Raw genomic sequence first — 23,463 nt, 5'->3', positions numbered from 1 at the left:
CCACTGTTTCTTGCTTGGTAAGTTTCGTTTCATTTTCCATGAAGCAGTAGTGTCATCAAATGAATTAATATCACATGCAATGTACTCTGTGTATGGAGGGGCATCTTCTTTCTACTCTGTCCTCAAATAGTGCCAACTTTTGTAGCATAAATATTCGTCTTCTGTTTTGCAATTTGCACCACCAAATTAACAAAACAAATCCATCATCGATAACCAGAGTGGGGGAGAGAGAAGAAAGAAAAGAAAACACCACTATGATGATGAGCAACAACAACAAACCCACCTTGAAGAAGACAACAACCTTTTCCCCCAAGAAATCAGATTCAATGCAAATCCCCACCGCTCATCATCAACCCATGGAATTTGTCCCTAAAAGGTGTGCTTCGCTAAAGTTTCCTGCCTCTCCTCAACTTGTTTTGGGGGAGGAGATGCTCCATTTCAGTCACCCACAACATCCTCTTTCCCATGTGAACTTACCGGACCTCTTCACCTGCGCCGGCTGTAAAGAGTACGGCGCAGGCAAGAGGTACACTTGTCAACAATGTGATTATCAACTTCATGATTTTTGTGCCTCAGCTCCTCCAGTCCTAAAGAGTCATCCCTTCCATTGCCAACACCAACTTGCTTTCTATTCTAAACCAGGTATGTACCGACTTAAATTTATAAGCTTCACCTTGCTATCTCTTTCAAAGTTAATTCCAGGTAGTTTTCCAAGTTCTTAATCAAACAACTCTAAACTAGCTAGTTTTGCATACATGCATATGCCCACATCTTCTCTTCAAGGAAATTAAGTACGCATATCTCTTCATGGTCATTATGCAATATGGTTTATTAATTATCTCGTTTATCCTATACCTCCCTCTTCTAGGATAATACTGTAAAGAATTAGCCAAATTGAAGATCATTTGATCATCTAAATTTGCAGACAAATACAGTGGGCAGATAAAACTGAAATGATAATGATAGTAACCAAAAAAAGGATTTCCGATTTGAGTGATCTTGACATGGGTGATCCTTGAATGATTACCTAAAATATGTTGGTTCTGGACATTAGACTGTAGGGAAGAAAATTGAGATCTTCTCTTTTCATCAGTCTGGCTTTATATATGCATATATGTGAGTTCAGAAACAGATCGATGTGCGGACTTGTGGATCTGAGTTAAAAGGCAGAGGCCGTTCGAATGGTGTTGTTATACTGATCAAACTGCGCAGTAATTTTTTGAGAAGTCCGCAAGTCCACTTTAAAACAGTTTCATATCGTACGCTTTTTTGTTTATGGATCATGTTGATATAGGGTAGCGTTATATTGGTCTCATCTATCTAAGAAATTGTTCAAATTGACAGTCTGACAATATATAACATGACTTATTATCATACTGTCCACGAGTGCACATTTTTTATGTTGTGTACATGTACATATACTAACCATATATCCCTGAATTAATTGGAAATAAAATCAGTAAAAGGAGGGATTGCACAATCGAAGTGTGATGTTTGCAGCAAGCCCATCAAAGGCTATGCTTTCAGATGCGGCGCAGGTTGTTTCCAGATGCATCCTTGCTGCGCCATGCTATCTTCGGAAATCAGCTTGCCATATCTCCATCCCCATACCCTAAGACTTTTACCTGCATTAAAAAGTGGCAGCGATCCGAGTTTCGTGTGTGGTGAGTGTAGGAGGAAGAGGTCGGGCACCAGAGTGTACCATTGCACCGTCTGTGACTACCATCTTCATGCGGTATGTGCAAAGAATATGATCAATGGACTTCAAGAAAATGGCATCAAGAACCTAGAAAAGCCCAGCATGTTGGGGACTGCAGCTCGCCTGGCATCTCAAGTGGTCATCGAGTTCCTTGGGGGGTTGATGGAGGGGCTTGGGGAAGGTGTTGCAGAAGTCTTTGTCCAAAATGTCACCAGATCAGGAAGAGGCAATGGTAGAGGAAGAAATCCTACTCCTTGATTAAACTCTACATGCTTCTTCATGCACATGCAGATATTGATGAGGCTTGGAGTTTGGGAGTATATAAATTACCACATATAAATATAAATATATATACATATACAGTTTTCTTTTCTTTTTCTTGCTTGGATTTCTTGTGGAAAATTATTGTACTGTAAGCAGCTGATGATGGGAGTGGAGTGCTTACTATTTGTTTTCTGTGAATATATTTGTGCAATATGATATAAAGTGATTCATATAATTAACTATTTGCTTTCATGAAATATGCTTGTTCATGTTGTTTAATTTCATACATATACAAACCTATTATTTGTTGGAGAATTCGTGAAAGAAGCGAGACTATTGAATCCACCAAATCCCTCATACAGTTTTCTCTCCATACTTTTTGTGATACCTAATACATACGAGGTCACAATGTTTGATTAATTTCCAATATCTTTATCTCCCTTCTTTCACACAATTTTTTTTTATTACAAAGAATATGAATTCAATGAACCAGGAGATTCAACTTTGAGAAACCATTACATACCGGACCCAGAAAGAGGCCTACTTCTAATAACAAAACAACCTAGGGTCGTGAATATTACTTCCACAATCTGAGAAAACAAAAAATCACAAAACATAAATGATTCTACTGTAAGTTCTACCTAAATGCAATAAAGATTAGGGCTGCACACGGATTGGGTTGGATCGGTTTTGACTCCAAACCATCTCTATGCCAAAGTGAGCGGTTTAGGCATTTTGGAAAACCGGTCATAAAAAAGAAGCTCAATCCGAACCAATCCAATCCAATTAAAGATGGTTTGGTTTGGTCGGTTAGGCGGTTTTCACCTATATAATATTAACATGCTATTTATGAAAAAATTCATAGTAAAAATTCAATCTCAAGAATTGAAATTGTGTTAAATTATCTAAATTTAAAATTCAATAATTAAAATCCAAAACATATAGTCCAAAACTAAAACCTAAATTAGATTCAAAGTGATTCACTTATTTAATGACTTAGCCATCAATACTAGCTTAATATGATAGTATTAAAGATCAGAGAATGAGAGATTGAGAGATCAGAGATGTGATATGAAAGGATCAAAAAATTGTAGCGATTATATACTAAGGTTTTAGGCCTTTGAGCCTTGAATTCAATATGATAGTATATCATTTGAGAATAAAGTTATAACTGGAGATTTAGAACTTATTTAGAACAAACCGGACAAATGAATATATATATATAACAAAAAAACTTTTTCTCTTATGTTTCAAACATATCAGTCGGTTCGGGTTCCGCGGTTTAAGTACAAGAGAAACCAAACCAACCCAGTTCATAAATGGTTTGGTTCGGTATTGAACCGATTTTCAATTTTTAAAGTTAAAAAACCTTAACCAAACCATATTTATCGATCGGTTTTGACCGGTTTGTACCATGTTTTGCACACCCCTAATGAAGATCAAGTAAGAAGGTCGGAGGAGGAGACAACGGTACAATCTGTTATATAATTTCAATCTCTTGAAAATTTACACCAAAAAATATTTTTTTTTTTAAATCTACAATACAAAAATTACACCACCTGGTACCTGCCTCTTATCTTAAAAACACTTTAATTAAATATCTTATGCTTAAGTAATACAATGAAATTGTCATTTCTGTGATCCATCATCCTCTACAGTGACAAAATCAGTACACAAATAACTCAAACTCTATCACCACAAGTTACAACGAAATCTAGAAGGGAAACCCGCCCATATATTAACCATTAACCATGTCAAACCTCTAATTACGGTATAACTGCTTTTTTCTTTCTTTTCTTTTCTTTTTTATCACCTTTGCTCTCTCCTTTCGTGTCGATCTCCAGTATCTCTCCATTCAATTCTCTCCATGCTTACCATGATGCATTCACCATCTGCCCAATCTCGATCATTTCATCTCATCCAGCAACTGTTATACATCAGCGGCTCTCCAAAGAGGAAGCGTTTCCGCATTCAAAGATGAAAAGACAGACAACTTTACCTATTTTCGAACACAAATGAGCTAAATGAAAAGCATATCCCAAAGATTACCCAGACCCCGAGAAACACGCAGCATCTGAACACCAAATTCCTCTGCTGTCCCAGAATTTCCCGCTCTCAGGTCAAGTTTCCCTTCTCCTTAATGGGTTGTTAGCTGAAATTATTTTCCTTTTCCAGAACTGCATCACTGAAAGCAAGCTACTCTGGAAACTGCACGTCATCCCAAACTCACATGTTCATTACTCCATAGTTTCTTACCATATTAAGACTAAATTGTGCCAAAATCCAAATTCTCCCACTTGAAAGGAGCAACTGAGCCAATGTCTGGGGAACCTCTCAAGAACAAGCACACACAAACACAAACAGCAGCTATGGCAAGCATAGAATGAATGAATGGACGCTGAAGCAAGCCTTGAGCACCAGGAACCCTCCTGGTGTATTTTGTTGCTGCAACTGCGCATTTGGCACATGATCTGCTACCTTGTCTGAATTGGATACTTGTCCTTCGCTCCAGCGCCATAGCCATATGGGTTTGCTCTATCTCATTTCCAATTGTTAAGGTAACCTGACTATTTCTTCTGTCAGTAAGTTTGCGAGCCACCAGATTGTTGTAAGAGTAATTATTCCTCATCATAGCATAAGCATATGGAGACTGCCCATTACCATCCAAAAGGGAATGCCAGCAGTTCAATCCGATCTGGAGGGAAAAGGTAAACAGATGGTTAAAACGAAGACATTGTATATTTATAAATAATAAAAACACTTCTTCTAGCACCATTGATAATGCAAACCATCAAAATCTATAGAAATGGAAATGAGGCATCATGTCCAAATAATTATATAAAAACAAGCAACCTAGATAACAGAGCTAACAGTTACTTTTTATTACCTCCTCTGGGTCATTCGTCAAAGCATCAATCATATCCTCCGAATTTGACAAAGAAGCAGCCAAATGAAGAGGTGTCAGGCCACCAGGTCCAGCAAGATTTGGAGGAAAAATGTATCTCTTGTCACTGCTAATCACAGAATAATTAATAAGCAAGTCAATCATCTTCCTGCACCTCCTTTTTACAGCCCGGTTTAACAGCTGGACATCTGACAGCATCCCCAATGACTCTCTTGATAGCTCATTCCCATCGAAATTTACCAATATGTCTAGAAGTGTTTTCACCAAAGTACAACAGTCTCTCTCAACAGTGAATGTGAGTAAAAATTTGAATCGGCTAAGAGAGTAGCCGGACCCTTGAAACATGGAAGAGATCCTTTTCCTTTGGAAGAGCCATCCTAGCTCGTTCAGAAAGTGAAGGACTTCCTCCCTTGACCTGGGCCGCCCATAATCATGATTTTCATCTTCTGAAATTGCACTGCATACCTTTGTCTCCCCATCAAACTCAGACTCAATGAGATTCAATTCGCTACAGATTGTAGCATCAGCTATGATCACAGGAAAGCTGTTTCCCTTGAAACCATTTTCCACCTGTTCATATTAGCAAAAGGTCAATAAGACATTCTAAGATTTTATAAGTAATTCTTAACAGATCAATTTTGTTTGAGAATGCTACCTCTATGAAACAGCGACCTAGAACACCGGGAGATGCATCATGAATTTGAAAGCTTCCCAAATTTATCTCATCATACGCAGTTCCATGATATGTTGTTCCAACTTCCCTTGATGTGTAACCACCCATATACGTGCAATGAATCCTGCATGATCGGAAACCAACAGTTGTAGAAACAAACACAAGAAATTAACAGAAGAATCTTCACAAGAAAGCAGATAGCACTTACTTGGTGCCAAGATTAGTCAGATTTCTACCCCTTATTGAAAGAGAGGTTTTTTGCCCGCCCACGACAGCCAAAGGGGACACAGAGATTAACTCTGGTGAACTGAATGTTGTCCAGGCTTTGCATAGACGAATCTTTCCTGAAAGATGATTCCACATGAACAAAATTCAACACATACTTTAAAAAAAGGCAATATGGCAAACTCATATCTGATGCATAATTGTACGTTTTACTCTGCAGTATATAGTCCTAACCCACATAGGGAAACATCAACAGTGAAAAGTGAAGACTAAGTCTCCTTTCGAGATTGCTAGTGCTTGCTGGAAGCTGCTGAAAGGGAGTTGCTCAGGAAATACCTTCTAGAGAAGAGAGGTTGTAGGAAAGTGCTTTATAGTAGTATCAAAGCTACTGGAAATATACACAATACTCACCGAGAGTTTGGTGAACTACACCAAAATAAGCGAGGGTCATGAAAAGTTTTTTGGTCTTGGAAAACTTTGAGGCTTTTAATAAACCAGAATGTTTAATAACGTATGTTCTGCTATTTTTTCAAAAGCACAGGTATATGTTCCATGGTAAAACTGTAAGCTTTGTAACACACATTCAGATACTTCTTAAAAAAGAGAAGCAGGAATGCTCTGTTGAAAAACAATACCCCAGGACGCCAGAATTAACACTATCCAATACCACACTCACAATTAGTACTTACCATCTTTATGAGAAGCTAATTGCCTCCCTGTATTTACTAAAAACCGTCCACTTCTCCAAAAATCAGAATCTGAACTCTGTATTAAAGAACTGACACGTTGGACCAGGTTTTCTTCAAGCTGAAAATATACATACGCATTGTGGTCAGCAAAAGACTACAAAAAGATATTGATCCATCTGTATTACAACAATTCACTCACATGCTCCCAGGCCGCAAATGACATTGACACATAAACTGATAGGACCACACAGCCAGGCCTTATGTAGCTCTCCATTTCAGATGGACTGTTAGAAAGCCAACTGTATACCTAAAAGAATAGAGCAACTAACATTGTCAGATACTCCAACAAAATAATTATTATAAAGTTACCATGGCGGCAATCCAAGTAAAGGAGCAAGTCAAAATAAACCAAAAACTCCTCACCTGTGTCCGCAATGTCCCTGGTAACTGACTCGGATCCTTATCAAATAGTTTAAACAGTATTCTTCCAGTACGATCCTGTTAAAGAACAATACAATCCTTAAAACCAAAAGTGGTAAACTGGAATTCAACACACAGACATGAAGTAAACCAAAAGTATCTTCACCAAGAAAGAAAACAAACAAACAAATAAACAAGAAAACTAAGTACATGTATAAAGCAATAGGTGGAAACTCCACATTACCTGAGGATCAGAATTCAAGCTAGATGGTGAATGATCAGAACTAGAAGATGTATAGCCAGCTTGGTGTGGAAAATTTTGAATGGAGGAGCTGAGAGCTCCTCTATTTGGCCCTCTAAAAAGATCAAAAGGCAAGTTACTACCACCGTTCATGCTAGAGTCCAGGTTCACATTCAAATCTTTGCTTATTGAAAGTTTCTCCGACTTGACAGTGTCTGCCATACTCTTCATTGGAAACAGTGTTTGCATTACAGGAGGTGACGATGATGGAGACCTCTCCTCTGTGCGATTACTACTATCTGAAGAGAAATACTTTCTGGAAGAAGCCAGTTTTGGTGGACTGTCATCCTCAGGTGAGGAGCTGAATAGCTGTAAAGGTAATTTGACTCGAGTCTCTTGAACCTGGCAGTCTGAATCTTCTGTAGGAGACTGGTAGCTAGTACTACTTCTCTCTCCCCCAGCTGAATGAAACTCTTGAGGAGGCCTCTTCTGCAAATTAGGACCAGCTACCTGGTCAGAGCATGTTAACTTAGTTTTCTCACTGTCACTACTCTGACTGCTCTTTTGAGATAACATAGCAAGTGTGTCAGAAGAAGGTGCTGCTAGAGTAGCTGAAAGAACAGTAATCAAGTCCATGGTTGACGCAGATGTTTTTCCGTTCAATTTGTTTTGAAGATCTAAAGAAAGCAGGTCTGAAGCTTTCCAATTTAAATTTCCGAGATTCGGCAACTTGGCAGCAAGGTCTACTGGCAAAGGCAATGAATTTATCTTACTAAGAATCTGAAGGAGCTGCTCTCTGTCCAGTACCGACGAGCCGTTGGTAGTTCGGACATCATTTTTCCCTACAAATTTGAGTACATAAATTTAGCATAGGATCAATATAGACATAAAACCAATAAATCAACCATAATAATATTATTACCCTGCGGACGAGTTATAGCAGCTAACAAGTTGACAATATCCAAATTTCCACTAGTTTTGTTATCCCCATCTCCAGGGATAGTGAGCCTTGAGGTAACATCCTCAGGCTGGGTTTTCCTTCTTCGCCTGTTATGCCCCGCAAGTCTCCTTCTGCAACTTCTCTTCCCCTCATCAAACTCTGAAAGCGGGTGAAACCTGCCATAACAAACATAGAGCAGGTAACCAACATAGATTTTCATAAGCCTTTTCATAAAGCCTTAAGACTTTAGAGCAAGCACAATCCACCAAAATGGAAAAATAAAGGTAAGGAATCCATTAATCTGAAACTCATCAAACTTCTTATAGGATACTTATAGGTAACTAAAACAATCTCTACTCAATAAATAAAAAAATTTGTGTAATAGCCAATTGCAAACATATGAAATTGCCGCAGATGCTTGGATGAACAACAACCTGCTGCACTGCTGGCAGAACCTCTGCATCTGCTTAGCAACTAGGGCTTTGGTGGATTTACTGTGACTCTCACAGACTTTATGACGGCGATGATAGTCTTTGGCACTTGACAGATCCTCTTTACAATCATCAACTTGGCACATGGGGTAGCTTCCACCATTATTCCCCGGAGATCCGGACCGGACCCTCTTATTCGGCCTGGATGCCGCCGGCTCCTCCACAGAAGCCAACCCACCACCCAGATTCAGCTGAAGGCGTTCATCATCATCCTCCACCACCGCGGTGCTCTTCACAACTCCAGCAGCCGCTTCCTCCTTCCTCTTGGGCTCTGAATTGGAAGTACCCATCATCTCAGTGTCCAGTGGCTTGGCTACAAACCTCATACTGTCCCATCCCCAAACGCTTGGGTTCCAGCTGTTGGTCCCGGCGTTTGCGAACCTCTGCTGCGAATTTGGGTGTTGATAGTTTGGGGGGGTCTGGTAAGGGAGATCGCGCTTCTTCTTACCCATGGCCGCCGCCGCCGGCGCGTCGCAGAACCGACTCGAAAGCGATTGCCGGAGGTAAATTGGGGCAGCAACTTGGGCACCAACCTCTTCCATCGCAGATTCACAACCACACAAACAAATTCTCTACACCAAACACAATAATCAAAAACTTCATTTCATTAGAAATCAGCTATGCAGGGTTCACGCAAAGATTGAGCGCTGCCGAAATCAGCATTTCTTTTTCTTTTTAATTATTTGTTCGGTTTACGGTTGACGAAAATAGTGTAGCGAAAAACCTGACGAATAAAAGGCAAAGATTTCAGTATTAAAAATTGGAACAAATCTAGAGAAATTGAAAATTATCCAACCTTTGAGTCGAATCTAGTTTATCCAATCCACATCTTCTCTAATTTCTCCCCCCAAAATCTTCACCTTATGCTCCCAATGAAACAAACTGAGCTGAACCCAGACATATAAAATAAAATAAAAAATCCAATGGATACGAAACGCTCTTTCCTTCACCGATCTGAATCTCCCAAAGACTCGTATGCTAATCTCAAACAGAATCAAAATTCCGAATCTTCCGACTCCTCCCAGCTCAACAGACAACTACAACCAAAAAAAAAAAACCAGGAAGAAACTGCTTCGACTTCTCCTACTTAATCAGAGGGGGGATCGAAGTTGATGATGAAACCAAACTCTGGTTCTTCTTCTTCTTCTTCGTCGTTGTTGTTGTCTTCGTCGTCTCAGCAAGCGCAGACCTGTTTTACTTTTCTCTCTCTCTCTCTCTCTATTCGAAGTCCCAAGTTCCCTTTTTTCTCTTCCTTCTTCCTGTCCTTACCTTCCAACAGACTTTTTCTTTCGGTGACTGGCATGAACCGTAAATTCAAGCAACTCTGGGGTCGTTTGTGTTGCCGCCCAAGGACCATACGAAGAATCCAAGACTCTTCCCTTCTCTCATCTCTCCCTTTCTCGCCGTATTTACGCCTCACTGACTCATCACATTATTTTATCGTTGAAAATGGTGAATGTGGGAACTCCGTAGCCGTTAAAAATTTGACGCTAGTTCAGACCCGGAATTACGGAACTGCCCCTCGCGGGGTACGGAACGGAAGGGGAGGGGGGGCCATGGGTTGCGGAGACCACCACCAGATCCCAGTCGGCTTTTTTGGTACGTGATGTGAACGTTGTGAAAATTAGAAAAAAAAGAAGGGAATGTGGATGACAATTGACAACAAAATAATATTCGCATCTTTCAACGAGCTTACATCACCATTCATATTTATAATTTTTACTTTTACTAATTTAGAAATTACTTTGGTTGATGAAGCGACTTTTTGTTTTTCTAGTATTAGATTAGATTTCAAAATGGGATGATGGGTAGGTACGATTTTATCTTCGTTTTTTAGGAAATTTGTTTTATTTTTTATTTTTACTTTAGCGAACAAGGCAACAAATCCAAATACTTTTTTATTTTTAGATTAATTTGTTATTGTCAAGCTGCTAAATCAAGAAAGAGCAATCGTGTGACAGTTTATTACCAGTTTCATGTTATTATTTGATCACTAAAGTAGCTTTTCTATTTTATTGGTAGTATATATTTCTTTTGCTTCATGAAACTTGAAGTTATCTTATTAGGGAAAAAAAAATTATAGTCCTTGAAGATGGTATATATGGTGGTGTGGGTTAATACCACCAGTTCATATGACATGCACTTATTGCTGATTGGTTTCCTTAATTTAAATTTTTTTTTTTTTTAACTTCTGCAATAGCCCCACCAAATTAGAGTAATCTTGTTTGTTCGAACCATCATATGATAATGTCACATGATAGTCCAAAACCATAGAATATTACTCTCTCATTAGGGGAAAAAAACCAAAATATAGATTTACTTTCAATCATTACCGAAGTTAAAAATGAATTAAATATCTAATCTCTACTTATATAAATAGAGGCCATGACTTGGTGTCAAAGGACTTCACCAAAATTTTATTTTCCTATAATACTCATTCAAACACACTATATTGTTAATAGGTACCGGTGGGGTGGGGGGGACCTCAATATGTTAGATGTTAGAAAAATTGGTTCAATATTCAAACACACTTTTTTTAATTTGTTGATTCAATAGTTTTTAAGGATAAAATTGTCAAAAAAAATATCATCAAATAAATTCCAAAAAAAAAACAATTATGCCTCAAAAACTACCCACTAAATCATGAAATGCATGTCATAAAACTTTTTTTTCTTCAGTTTTTTCATGCACACAAGGCTAGTGTATATAAAATAAAGAACAACTTCTAATGAGGACTATCTAATCAACAGTTGTGACACCCATATTTCGATCACATTTTGGTAAATCTACCGTTAGATGTTTAGATTTTATGAGTAGATCATTCAAACACACTATGTTATTAATAGGTACTGGGGGGGGACCTCAATATGTTAGATGTTAGAAAAATTGGTTCAATATTCAAACACACTTTTTAAATTTGTTGATTCAATACTTTCTAAGGATAAAATTGTCAAAAAAAAATTCATCAAATAAACTCCAAAAAAATAAAAACAATTATGCCTCAAAAACTACCCGCTAAATCATGAAATGCATGTCATAAAACTTTTTTTTCTTCAGTTTTTTCATGCACACAAGGCTAGTGTATATAAAATAAAGAACAACTTCTAATGAGGACTATCTAATCAACAGTTGTGACACCCATATTTCGATCACATTTTGGTAAATCTACCGTTAGATGTTTAGATTTTATGAGTAGATCATTCAAACACACTATGTTATTAATAGGTACTGGGGGGGGGGGGGGGGACCTCAATATGTTAGATGTTAGAAAAATTGGTTCAATATTCAAACACACTTTTTAAATTTGTTGATTCAATACTTTCTAAGGATAAAATTGTCAAAAAAAAAATTCATCAAATAAACTCCAAAAAAATAAAAACAATTATGCCTCAAAAACTACCCGCTAAATCATGAAATGCATGTCATAAAACTTTTTTTCTTCAGTTTTTTCATGCACACAAGGCTAGTGTATATAAAATAAAGAACAACTTCTAATGAGGACTATCTAATCAACAGTTGTGACACCCATATTTCGATCACATTTTGGTAAATCTACCGTTAGATGTTTAGATTTTATGAGTAGATCATTCAAACACACTATGTTATTAATAGGTACTGGGGGGGGGGGGGGGGGACCTCAATATGTTAGATGTTAGAAAAATTGGTTCAATATTCAAACACACTTTTTAAATTTGTTGATTCAATACTTTCTAAGGATAAAATTGTCAAAAAAAAATTCATCAAATAAACTCCAAAAAATAAAAACAATTATGCCTCAAAAACTACCCGCTAAATCATGAAATGCAAGTCATAAAACTTTTTTTTCTTCAGTTTTTTCATGCACACAAGGCTAGTGTATATAAAATAAAGAACAACTTCTAATGAGGACTATCTAATCAACAGTTGTGACACCCATATTTCGATCACATTTTGGTAAATCTACCGTTAGATGTTTAGATTTTATGAGTAGATCATTCAACCACACTGTGTTATTAATAGGTACTGGGGGGGACCTCAATATGTTAGATGTTAGAAAAATTGGTTCAATATTCAAACACACTTTTTAAATTTGTTGATTCAATACTTTCTAAGGATAAAATTGTCAAAAAAAAAATTCATCAAATAAACTCCAAAAAAATAAAAACAATTATGCCTCAAAAACTACCCGCTAAATCATGAAATGCAAGTCATAAAACTTTTTTTTCTTCAGTTTTTTCATGCACACAAGGCTAGTGTATATAAAATAAAGAACAACTTCTAATGAGGACTATTAAAATGAGGACTATCTAATCAACAGTTGTGACACCCACATTTCGATTACATTTTGGTAAATCTATCATTAGATGTTTAGATATTTATGAGTAGATCATTTCTGTAAATTTTCAACCAAATTGAAAATCATTAAGACATTCATAATTGTGATTTCTCATTTATGAACATGAAAGATTTAGATTTAACAGATTTGGTTTGTCCATTGATTTGATCTAGTTTGATATCTTAACGATTAGTAATTTGAAAAAAAAAATTCAGAAATGATTTACTCATGCATACCTAAATATCTAACGGTAGATTTGTTAAAATGTAATCGAAAAGTAAATCTCACAACCGTTGATTAGAAAGTCCTCATTTTAAAGGTAATTGTTAGAGTCTCTCCCTATAAAATAAATATAAGTATCTCATTCCCTCCAACAGTTGTTCTTCTTCTTCTTCTTCTTCTTCTGCTTTTTTTAGAAGGAGCCAAATACCGCTGCCCTTTTGGTCTCATTCCCCCCAACAGTTATTGTTGATAAAATTGCTCCAGTAGTGTAATTTTATCTTTTTCATATATAGGACGTCCATATTTATTAAAAATGCAGAAAATGTTAATTTCTTTTTCTTTTTGGCCAATAAAGAAAAGAGAATTAAACCCTGTTATTCAACCACAAAACTATTATAATAAACACATATGCCGGGATTAAACTATGAGCAAACCATGTTTCTAGTTTCTACATTTGAGCTTTGATGTCTTGGGGTTCCCTTCTAGATCCTCAACCATTCCCAAGCAAGCTGCGTAATCAAAGCATCAACTTGTTATGAATTGTGGGATTATCTGTAGCATGTTTTTAGAGGTAATGACGCATTTTTAGGATGAAACTTATCCTAATCTGTTAGTCTGATGTCAATTAATTTGATCAACCAATAACAGAGTTAGAAGTACCAAGATAAATTCTATATGTCTTGAATAGTATCACAAATATCAACATGTTGCTAATCAGCTCAAAATGACAAAGTAATGAAGGTTAAAAATTGATAATAGAGTTGAATGTGATTAATTCATCAGCTTTGATAATTTTGATAACACAATTATTAGAGAAAAACAAAATGGTATTGGTTACACACTTACATGTCAAGCAATAATTGTCCAAATTATATACGTGATTATCAATATACAATGATAACCTCGGCTGCGTATATACGATATTGGACATTGATCTCACCTCCATCAAGCTCTAAGTACTATTCATCACTGTTTGTAGTTTTGTTTTTTCTGTTTTGCTGATCAACTTTATATATGCTTGTGTTGCCTCCACGATCAAGTCCTTGCTAACACAGTTACCCTTGATGGGGTAGGTAAGTATAGACAGAACATAGAAAAGACGGAGGAAAAATCAAGAAATTGACTCAAGCATGCAGTACTTAAGCCGTGTCATTGTGGTCCTTGATTTGAAGTTTTACTAAAGTAAGTAGTCCTTTTTACTTGTTTGGATGGCGTCGTCGGCGTCACGTAAATTCCGCCCAAATGATCCAACTTTCACATAGGCATACGAACATGCCTTGAATCAAGGCATCAAGATAACTCAGATAAGGCAATTGAGGGTTGACTGCTATGCCTATCAACTTGTTATTATTATTATTTTTTTTTGGGTAAATTTGGTATGACAGAAAATCACATTTCTCCAGTCATCCTCTTGGTCCAAGATGCACTGCTTCTTCTTCTTCTTTTTTTTTATTGGGATAAGATCAACTAATAATGACGTCATATTAATAGCAGGAGAAGTCTTATATATACAAGGAGAATCATGGTAGTCAATTAGTTTGTATTCATATGTATACAGTTGTTATTGTATTGAAATCCAATATATCTTATTATTTTCACTGTTTGATTTGAATCCATCTACGAAGTACATAATCAACTGATTATTTAAACGAGATTGACGTATAATGATTTAGTGTTCCAAACAAATACAAATACAAATACAACAAAAAAATAAGAGAATTGAGGTCCACGTATCTATTGTCCTTAAAACCCTTCAAAATGGTAGTGGGTACTTACGAATTGGGGTGGTTGATTAGCAATGTGATGCGGTGGTGATTAATAGCGAGATTAGTCGTATAAGTGATTGATTAGAGTTGGTTGCCCGAAATGACATAAACCCATAATAATGGTGCCTCTAATGCTTCTCTCTCTCCCACAACTCCTGTCACAATCGTTGACTCCCCGCACGTACATTTTTGGCCTAAATAGTCTAATACTGATTGATTGATCCTGATAGCTCTAATAATGTAGGGCTATAGACTAGAGGTTAGGCCTCTCTAGGTTAAGTGGCGCCCATCCGTACGGGTAGCGTTTGGTTAAATAAAAAGTGAATGCATGAAAATGATAAAATGAATGACACTACTCATTGGGGGATGCCTGGGAACCAGCTGTATTCTATTCATTCATGCACCTACACATGTAAGTACAATTCATCATTTCATTTTCTGGTCCTACCCTACCACCTTAATCATCAAAGAGAACATCAGATACTGATAAAAGACCGAAGGTTCGAGGATGAAAACATTTTATTAAACAGGGCCGTCAGTGCATAGAATAATTTTTAATTAAAAAGTTAAGAAAAAATATCAGATATTGATGAAAATTATATTGAAATTTTGAATTAAAATTGTATAATTAGTTAAGAATGTGTTGAAAATGAAGTTTGAATAATATGTAAAAATTAATATTGATTGTTTGTGACAGAGATTTTGGCGTGGCTCAATTCATATTAATGCTTCTAAGTCCTAACCATAAGTAGTAGCTAATTACTGTTGAATAAATTGCTCATTGTATCAGTTTATGTTATTTGGTGACTGTTTAGATCCCAAGAGGATCATCGTTCTCATCTTTATTTTGTAATTCTCATTTCAATCCAATCCATGCCTCTTCAATTTTTCATTGCATTGCAAGTGGAAAATTCAAATCTACTCTAAGTTGTCTTAGAAAATCTACACTCCCACTTTCTAAATTTAATATATTTTATGATTGTATGTATTGCACTTCCTCTTTTACCCCTGTAACATAGAAACCTAAAATGCATATATGTGTGACTGTTAAGATAGTTTTTACTAAACAATATTGTGTTAAGAACATGGGAATGATTATATTTATAATACGTTTTGATGGAAACAGGTACGTGTATTTTGTTGTATGTTAAGGACATGTACAGGAACCTCTTTTTAATATATTTTTTAGAGGAAAATCTAATTGATTAAGAAATAAGAACGACGATATAACAATGATGGTTTAAAAGGGCATGTTATTTTGGATTGTGTTGGATTTGTTATTTTGTTAGGGTTCAAGCTTAATCTCGGTGATGTGAGACTAATATTTATAATGAGGTTTTGTTCACTTTAGCTATATTTACTTCGTTATTGTTGCTTGCTTACTTTCACATTGAAGTTAACATGGTTGTGGTTAGTCTATGCTAAATTATTTGATAATATCTTAAGGGGAGTGAAATTTGCACTCTCCAAATTACATTTTGCACACCCCTTTTATTTGTTTAATATCTTTCACTTGCATTTCTACCTTTTCATTATACTATTCCACATTTGCCCTTATTCTCATCTTCCAAAACACTTATCTTTCTGACCTTTTCACCTACTCGATTTCATCTCTTTCTTTTAGTTCTCTCTTCTCTACTTCTATAGTTGAAATGAAAAAAAAAATCAAGAAGCAAATTGACAATATCTTTTATATCAATTATTGGTTTAGATATATGAAGTTGTTATCGTTCATCATCCTCTTCAAAACAGAAAACAAAATAACTGCCTAGATTCATTGCCCAATGAATACAATGAAGTATGATTATACCAAAATTGATGCCCAGTTTTAACACACAAATCTACTAAATTGATATCAAAATTCTACCCTTATTTGAAACACAAATCTTTCACGAAATCAAAACCCAGAAAAGATTTTGTGACTGATTTTGGTTATGAGAAAGCAAAACCCAGAAAACAAACCCACGTACCATCATCAGTTATAGAATCTAAACCCTCATGAGTTAAGCATCCATCTGCTGTTGATTGCTAGGTTGACTATGTGACCTAGATTCCAAATCACTATATCTGAGGCAGTACTCTAATTATTGCTCTTGCTATCTTCAAATGACCTGTCAAGATCAGAGGTTTCACTATCTGAATCCATAGAGTTCTTCTTTCAAATTGGATAAATGCCTTCTGATTTCTGGATTTGATGTATATTCTCCATTATCCAAACTACCATTCACAAAGAAACCATTACTCCTCAATCAACTTCATTTCAGATGTTTTATTGACCTTGAAGGCAGAAGAGAAACCCCTGCAAATATATCATATTTCCACATCCCATAACTTGAACAACTCACCCAATTAAACCTTCTCAATCAATCATTCACCACAAACACTACTCTACCATTTCACCAATGGCCGTCGTCACTAATTACTCCAACGTCTAACACGAGTTCCTCTTCTTCAGCATCCACAAAAGACGGCACCATTCATTGACCCACCCATCTCGGCCGACATATTCCTACCCAAATCCGTCGATCCGACCCGAAAGCTCTCCCTCCTTCTCCACCTCCAAGGCGGCAGCTTCTGCTTCAAGTCGCCCTGCTCACTACGGTAAATTCATATCTCCAGCTTCACTACGATTCTTTGCTCTAAAAGCAATGGAGTATACAAGAGAGAGAGAGAGAGAGAGAGAGAGAGAGAGAGAGAGAGAGAGAGAGAGAGAGAGAGAGAGAGAGACTGAAGAAAAATGTTGTCATAGTAAGGGTAATATCGGAAAGACGTATGAAGAGTACATATAAAAATATTAAAATTGATAGTGGGAGTGCATAATGTAATTTAGGGAGTGCAAATTTCACTCCCCTATATTAAAGTATCACTAGTGAAATTGGCTCATTTGATCACCAAAAAAGGGGACATCTTGCAATAGAACCATCAATGTACCACAACTCACTGACCTCTTAGCCTAGAATAGTATATTGTACATACATTGTGTTGCAGCAGTGCCAATAGTGATCTTCAGTCCAATAGAAAGTTCCGACAAGTATTGTCATTGAAACCAATTCATCTCACTTATTTATTTTCAATTAAAGGAAACCAAGTTCTCCCAATTCAATACTTAACATAGTAGCTTAGTGCCTGAATTCTAGATTATGATATAGAAACCATACTAGACCCTAAGTCCCTACCCAAATTCTCATTGGCAGTGGACCAGTGGAAGTGAAGATGTTTCCTTGTCAGAAACTCAGGATAAGAAGGACAAATTTACACATTACCAGCTTGTTTTATATGCTTGGTTGTTATAGCTTTACCAAATTCGTCAAAGTTTTTGCCTTTTATAGTTTTATCTCTCTGTAGTTCATAGGATTAAATATAGACATTTCCTTCCAACAAACAATATGCTTTATATATTGGGCGAAAAAAGAAAAAGAAAAAGAAAAAACAAACAATAACTTTCACATAGTTTTTCGGAACAAAGTAAGCCTCATCAAAAAGCCCGCGGATCAAGTGGGCCGATGGAGGCCCGCCGACCTGGAGGGCCAAAAGCCTGGCCCTTCAAAAAGCCCGCGAAAGCCCTGCCAGGCCTGCCAAAAACCCGCTAGGCCAGGCCCATAAAAGCCCGCTAGACCTGGCCCGTAAAAGCCCGTAAACTATTATATTATATATATATATATATATGTATGTTGATGTGCTCATATTTTCTTAATTCTTATATTTCTATGCCTCTTTCTCTTGGTATATATGTTTAGTTCTCCTTATTTATGGTTCATTTACGTTAGTTTAGTGTCTTTGTAGGTGTGTTTCAAAGAAAAAAGAAAAGAAGCTAAGCTAAGCTAACTAACACAGAAACTGTTGTGCAGAACACCTAACTTCGCTGAATTACTGGGAACTGCTCAAATGGAATTAGGAGCTATACACTATATGCACGGAAAACCCCATGTGTCTAGTTTCTGAGAAATTTTACGGTTTGCGATTCCGACTTTTCTAGAAGGAGTTATGGAAATTTAAGTGAAGGCAGTTAAGCTTGGACGGGAATCTGCTACATCTTTTACAAGTTCATGTCTAGAACCTAACTTCGCTGAATTACTGGGAACTGCTCAGATAGAATTAGGAGCTGTACCCTAATGCACTGAAAGCCCCATGTGTCTAGTTTCTGAAGAATTTTGCGGTTTGCGATTCCGACTTTTCTAGAAGGAGTTATGACAATTTAAGTGAAGAAAGTTCAGCTTGGACTGGAATCTACAACATCTTTTACAATATACACGGAAAGCCCCATCTAGAAGGCCCAGCACATATATTTGGAAATTTTCAGTATGTCACATCATCATTATTGAAGATCCAGGACTTTTAGACATGTTAATATATATGTGTGTGTTTATATATGTGTGTGTGTGTGTGTGACTGTGTGTGTCTTTGTGTGAGTGTGAATTTGTTGTAATTTGGTTTATGGTGAAATTGAAAATTCTCATACTTCTATATAGAATATGTGCATATATATTCTAGTATTCTACATGTCATGACTATGGTTGACTGATTCGATTGGATTCGAAAATATGGTGAAATTAGCTAAATTTTTTACCACACTCATAATTTATTATAATAATCTCATCCAACGGTCGGTTTTTCCATTTTATTTGAATTGATAGAGGTTGCCTTTTGGAGTGTATGATATATAAATATAGGTTTATAAGAGTAATTAAGTTTGACCTAGTTGATCGAATTCGAAACGAGAACCAAATTGGCTGGATTTTCCACAACCACCATAAAACATTACAATCTCTCCATCGAGCGGTTGGTTTCTCCGAATTCATTTTCCACTTCATGGTTGCTTTAGAATGAACCTCAACAATTTAAATGCAATGTATAAGTCATATAACTTTAGAAGGAAAATTGGTATAGGCCAATGTGTTTGTAATTAAATTTTTTTTTTTTTATCTTATGTCCACGCACATCCATCGATGGAATATTTACAAACATGATGTGAAAAAATAAGCACGTTTCGTGATCGTCATGCTATCGGTCAACTAAGAAGACATACAAGTGACGACGGTCGACCAATTCGATCGGATTTGAAAATATGGTGAAATTGGCTAAATTTTTTACCACACTCATAATTTATTGTAATAATGTCATCCAACGGTCTATTTTTCCATTTTCTTTGAATTGATAGGGGTTGCTCTTTAGAATGTATGATATATAGATATAGATTTATAAGAGTAACTAAATTTGACCTAGTTGATCGAATTCGAAACGAAAATCAAATTAGCTGAATTTTTTACAATCACCATAAAACAATACAATCTCTCAATCGAGCGGTTGATTTCTCTAAATTTATTTTCCACTTCATGGTTGCTTTAGAATTAACCTCAACAATTTAAATGCAATATACAAGTCATACAACTTTAGGAGGCAAATTAATATAGGCCAACATCTTTGTAATTAAAATTGAAATTTTTTATCTTATGTCCACGCACATCCATCGATGAAATATTTACAGACGTTATGTGAACAAATAAGCACGTTTCACGGTCGTCATGCCATCGGTCAACCAAGAAAACATACAAGTGACGACGGTTGACCAATTCGATCGGATTCGAAAATATGGTGAAATTGGCTAAATTTTTTACCACACTCATAATTTATTGTAATAATGTCATCCAACGTTCCATTTTTCCATTTTCTTTGATTTGATAGGGGTTGCTCTTTGGAGTGTATGATATATAGATATAGGTTTATAAGAGTAACTAAATTTGACCTAATTGATCGAATTCGAAACAAGAATCAAATTAGCTGAATTTTTTACAATCACCATAAAACATTACAATCTCTCAATTGAGCGGTTGATTTCTCTAAATTCATTTTCCACTTCATAGTTGCTTTAGAATGAACATCAACAATTTAAATGCAATATACAAGTCGTACGGCTTTAGGAGGCAAATTGATATAGGGCAACATCTTTGCAATTAAAATTGAAATTTTTATCTTATATCCACGCACATCCATCGATGGAATATTTACAGACATGATGTGAAAAATAAGCACGTTTCGCGGTCGTCATGTCATCGGTCAACCAAGAAAACATACAAGTGACAACGATTGACTAATTCGATCAGATTCGAAAATATGGTGAAATTGGCTAAATTTTTTATCACACTCATAATTTATTAGAATAATCTCATCCAACAGTCGGTTTTCCCATTTTATTTAAGTTGATAGTGTATGATATATAAATATAAGTTTATAAAAAAATATTATCTTTAAAGATTTATTTGTAAATAAAGCCCGCAAGGCGTAGCCCGGCCCAGCCCCAAAAAGCTCGCGAGGCACGCATTAAATGGATGAGCTTGGATCCTTCAATTTACAATAAAGCCCGGCCTGGCCCAGCCAGGCCCGCTACTATTTAAAAATGGAGTAAGGCCCGGCCCAGCCCAGCCCGGCCCGGCCTAAGCCTGCTACCAATGGGCCGGGTCGGCCCGTTGATGAGGCCTAGAACAAAGCATGGACTTTTCTTGGAGCTCTGGTTGTAACTTTGGATGGTATAGCTTGCTTATTCAACGTACTAAATATAGTTTTGGCACCCGGCTACGAAACATTTCATATCATTAACTTTAACTATAGAATAATTCGACATGTGAATTCTGCAAAACATGACTATTAACCGTGCAGGATGTGGTTTTATAAAACTGTAGGGGTAAAAAATTTTAAGCTAATGACTTTTGAGCACAACCAGGGGCGGAGCTAGCAGTGGCCCTAGCACCCCCGGGGATTCATACCATGCTATAAAATTGATATGAGCATATCAATGCGACTATTTGATAGTTAACCCCTCATATTTTGCTTAGTTATTTCCTTTACTTTTTTCTATTTTCTAGGTACATTGGAATAAATGACAAGGAAATAATCTTAAAGGCACCTGAAAAGGATGTGAGACGTTGGAAATGACAAGTAGAAGACACAAGAGATGCTGAAATGAAGAAATTGAGTATTCCAGGTCCAACCAAGAATTCTTGGTCTGACTAGGAATCTCAATCAAAGTAGGAATCCTGAGTTAACTAGGAAACATGTCCGGAGAAATGAAGAAAAATAGAAAAAAATGCAGATTTCTAGTTGGACTAGCAAACTTATTCCTGCTAGGAAAAGGAATCCCTAATAACACAAGGAGTCCCAGTTGAACTAGGAAAGCGAAAGAAGATTTCGGAAGGTTCAAATGTACAGAGTTCTTGTTTGACTAGGAGTCCTGAAGACATAAGGAGTTCTAATGAGGCTAGGAAACGTGAGAGCACTAGGAGAAAAGACGCATGAAAGGCCAAATCATGAAATCTGCATATGCAAGTTAGTCAACTTCGACAAAGCATTGAGACCAGCTCAGGACAAACTAGATGATTATCTTTATATTTTTGGAAAGCCTCAAATGTCTAGTTTCCAAATATTTTTACGGCTTTCAATATCCTTTTTTTAGAAGAAGTTATGGCTGATTTTGTACATGAAGGTCAAGCTGCGCTCAAATCGAACTTTTGACTGGAATTTCTGTTTTGAGGCCCAAATCACATCGGAAAGCCCATGGATGAATTTATACTTCATATTTCAGATAATATTGCACATATGACATACTAAAGACTTCCAAAAGGGTTTGACATCATCCTTGGAGAGTTTTAAGGGATTACAACATGCAGAAATGATGGAATCAAGTCCAGATACGTTGCTTGTTGCTCACACCCCTATTTGGCCGAATTTTAGGGGTTTAAATAAGAAAATATCTTTATAAGTTTGGAAATATTATCTCCTTTAAAGACTCATGGTGCAAATCTACTTAATTTTGGAGGCTTCTCATTGGTTAGACGACGTAGAAAAGCTAATATAGATTTATTTGATTGGTTGGAGCTGTGTGGATCAATAAGATAATTCCTAGAAATTAAAAGAATGATCCAGAAGGCTTGGACACTAAGTTTTCCATCCCCTATATATAGATGCATCCTTGGGACGTTTTCAATCACCAATTCTTTCATTCTTTTCACACACCAAAAGTTATGTTCCATTCTCTAGTCTTCAGAGTTCTGCGTCTTCAAGCAAAGAGGAGGAGAAGAAAAAGTCATGAGCAAGACCTAGTTGTCATCATCCACCCTTGTCTGTAACATTGAAGCCTTGCTTTCAAGATTTAAGTGTTCAACGTCACAAGCTCTTCATCATTCATCCCTTTCACAGTGTAATTCAATCTTTTTCCTTGTAAACTTTTTGGTTTTTCTTTGTTTTTAATTCGTGAACAATGATTTCTAGTTAACATATAACGTTAAGGGCAAAGTTTAAAGCTCGTCTCTATGTTTGAATAAAAGTTGCGATTTCTTTATAGTTGGTTTATATGTTGCTTATGTGAGATTGCTTAATTGATTTTGGATTACATAAAACTTTTATATACATGTGTTCTTTGAGTGCATGCTTAGGATATATGCATGTAATTGAAGCTAGATTTAGGTAAACAATTCACCTAATAGCTTTGTGAACATATTTCATAAGTAGTAAAAGCTTTGGACAAAAGTCAAAATCAATTAAGGAGGATTACAAATAGATGAACTTTTTCATACTAGGTTGTGCACTTTTGTTAACATCCTTTCTTTGTTCTTCATGCGT

At 36.3% G+C, this 23,463-nt stretch overlaps 2 protein-coding genes across 2 annotated transcripts; one reads left to right on the top strand and one right to left on the bottom strand.

Moving 5' to 3' along the window:
- The first annotated feature begins 169 nt into the window (after positions 1 to 169).
- Positions 170 to 2,205, top strand: LOC112178881. The gene is made up of 2 exons (XM_024317141.2): positions 170 to 642; positions 1,461 to 2,205. The coding sequence occupies exons 1-2, from the start codon at positions 255 to 257 to the stop codon at positions 1,955 to 1,957; spliced, it is 885 nt and encodes a 294-aa protein (XP_024172909.1). The 5' UTR covers positions 170 to 254; the 3' UTR covers positions 1,958 to 2,205.
- A 1,331-nt stretch (positions 2,206 to 3,536) lies between these two features.
- LOC112178880 (squamosa promoter-binding-like protein 14) lies at positions 3,537 to 9,944 on the bottom strand. Its single transcript, XM_024317140.2, has 11 exons — positions 9,344 to 9,944; positions 8,491 to 9,119; positions 8,039 to 8,232; positions 7,120 to 7,958; positions 6,879 to 6,953; positions 6,655 to 6,762; positions 6,456 to 6,573; positions 5,750 to 5,885; positions 5,524 to 5,665; positions 4,851 to 5,438; positions 3,537 to 4,658 (listed from the first exon to the last, which is right to left on the bottom strand). The coding sequence occupies exons 2-11, from the start codon at positions 9,087 to 9,089 to the stop codon at positions 4,230 to 4,232; spliced, it is 3,228 nt and encodes a 1,075-aa protein (XP_024172908.1). The 5' UTR covers positions 9,090 to 9,119; positions 9,344 to 9,944; the 3' UTR covers positions 3,537 to 4,229.
- Between the last annotated feature and the right edge of the window lie 13,519 nt (positions 9,945 to 23,463).

Source organism: Rosa chinensis, chromosome 7 (genome assembly GCF_002994745.2).
Source record: "Rosa chinensis cultivar Old Blush chromosome 7, RchiOBHm-V2, whole genome shotgun sequence".
Classification (NCBI taxonomy): Eukaryota; Viridiplantae; Streptophyta; class Magnoliopsida; order Rosales; family Rosaceae; genus Rosa; species Rosa chinensis.
The sequence above is the reverse complement of the archived record's forward strand: the minus strand, read 5'-3'. Positions and strand labels throughout refer to the sequence as shown.

Excerpts from the sequence above, each read along its gene's own strand:
- LOC112178881 (XM_024317141.2), top strand. The coding sequence starts at position 255 with ATGATGATGAGCAACAACAACAAACCCACCTTGAAGAAGACAACAACC. Across the intron at positions 643-1,460 it reads TGCTTTCTATTCTAAACCAG|TAAAAGGAGGGATTGCACAA; the intron begins GTATGTACCGAC and ends AAATAAAATCAG.
- LOC112178880 (XM_024317140.2), bottom strand. The coding sequence starts at position 9,089 with ATGGAAGAGGTTGGTGCCCAAGTTGCTGCCCCAATTTACCTCCGGCAA. Across the intron at positions 7,959-8,038 it reads TGCTATAACTCGTCCGCAGG|GGAAAAATGATGTCCGAACT; the intron begins GTAATAATATTA and ends TCAAATTTGTAG. Across the intron at positions 6,574-6,654 it reads CATTTGCGGCCTGGGAGCAT|CTTGAAGAAAACCTGGTCCA; the intron begins GTGAGTGAATTG and ends GTATATTTTCAG.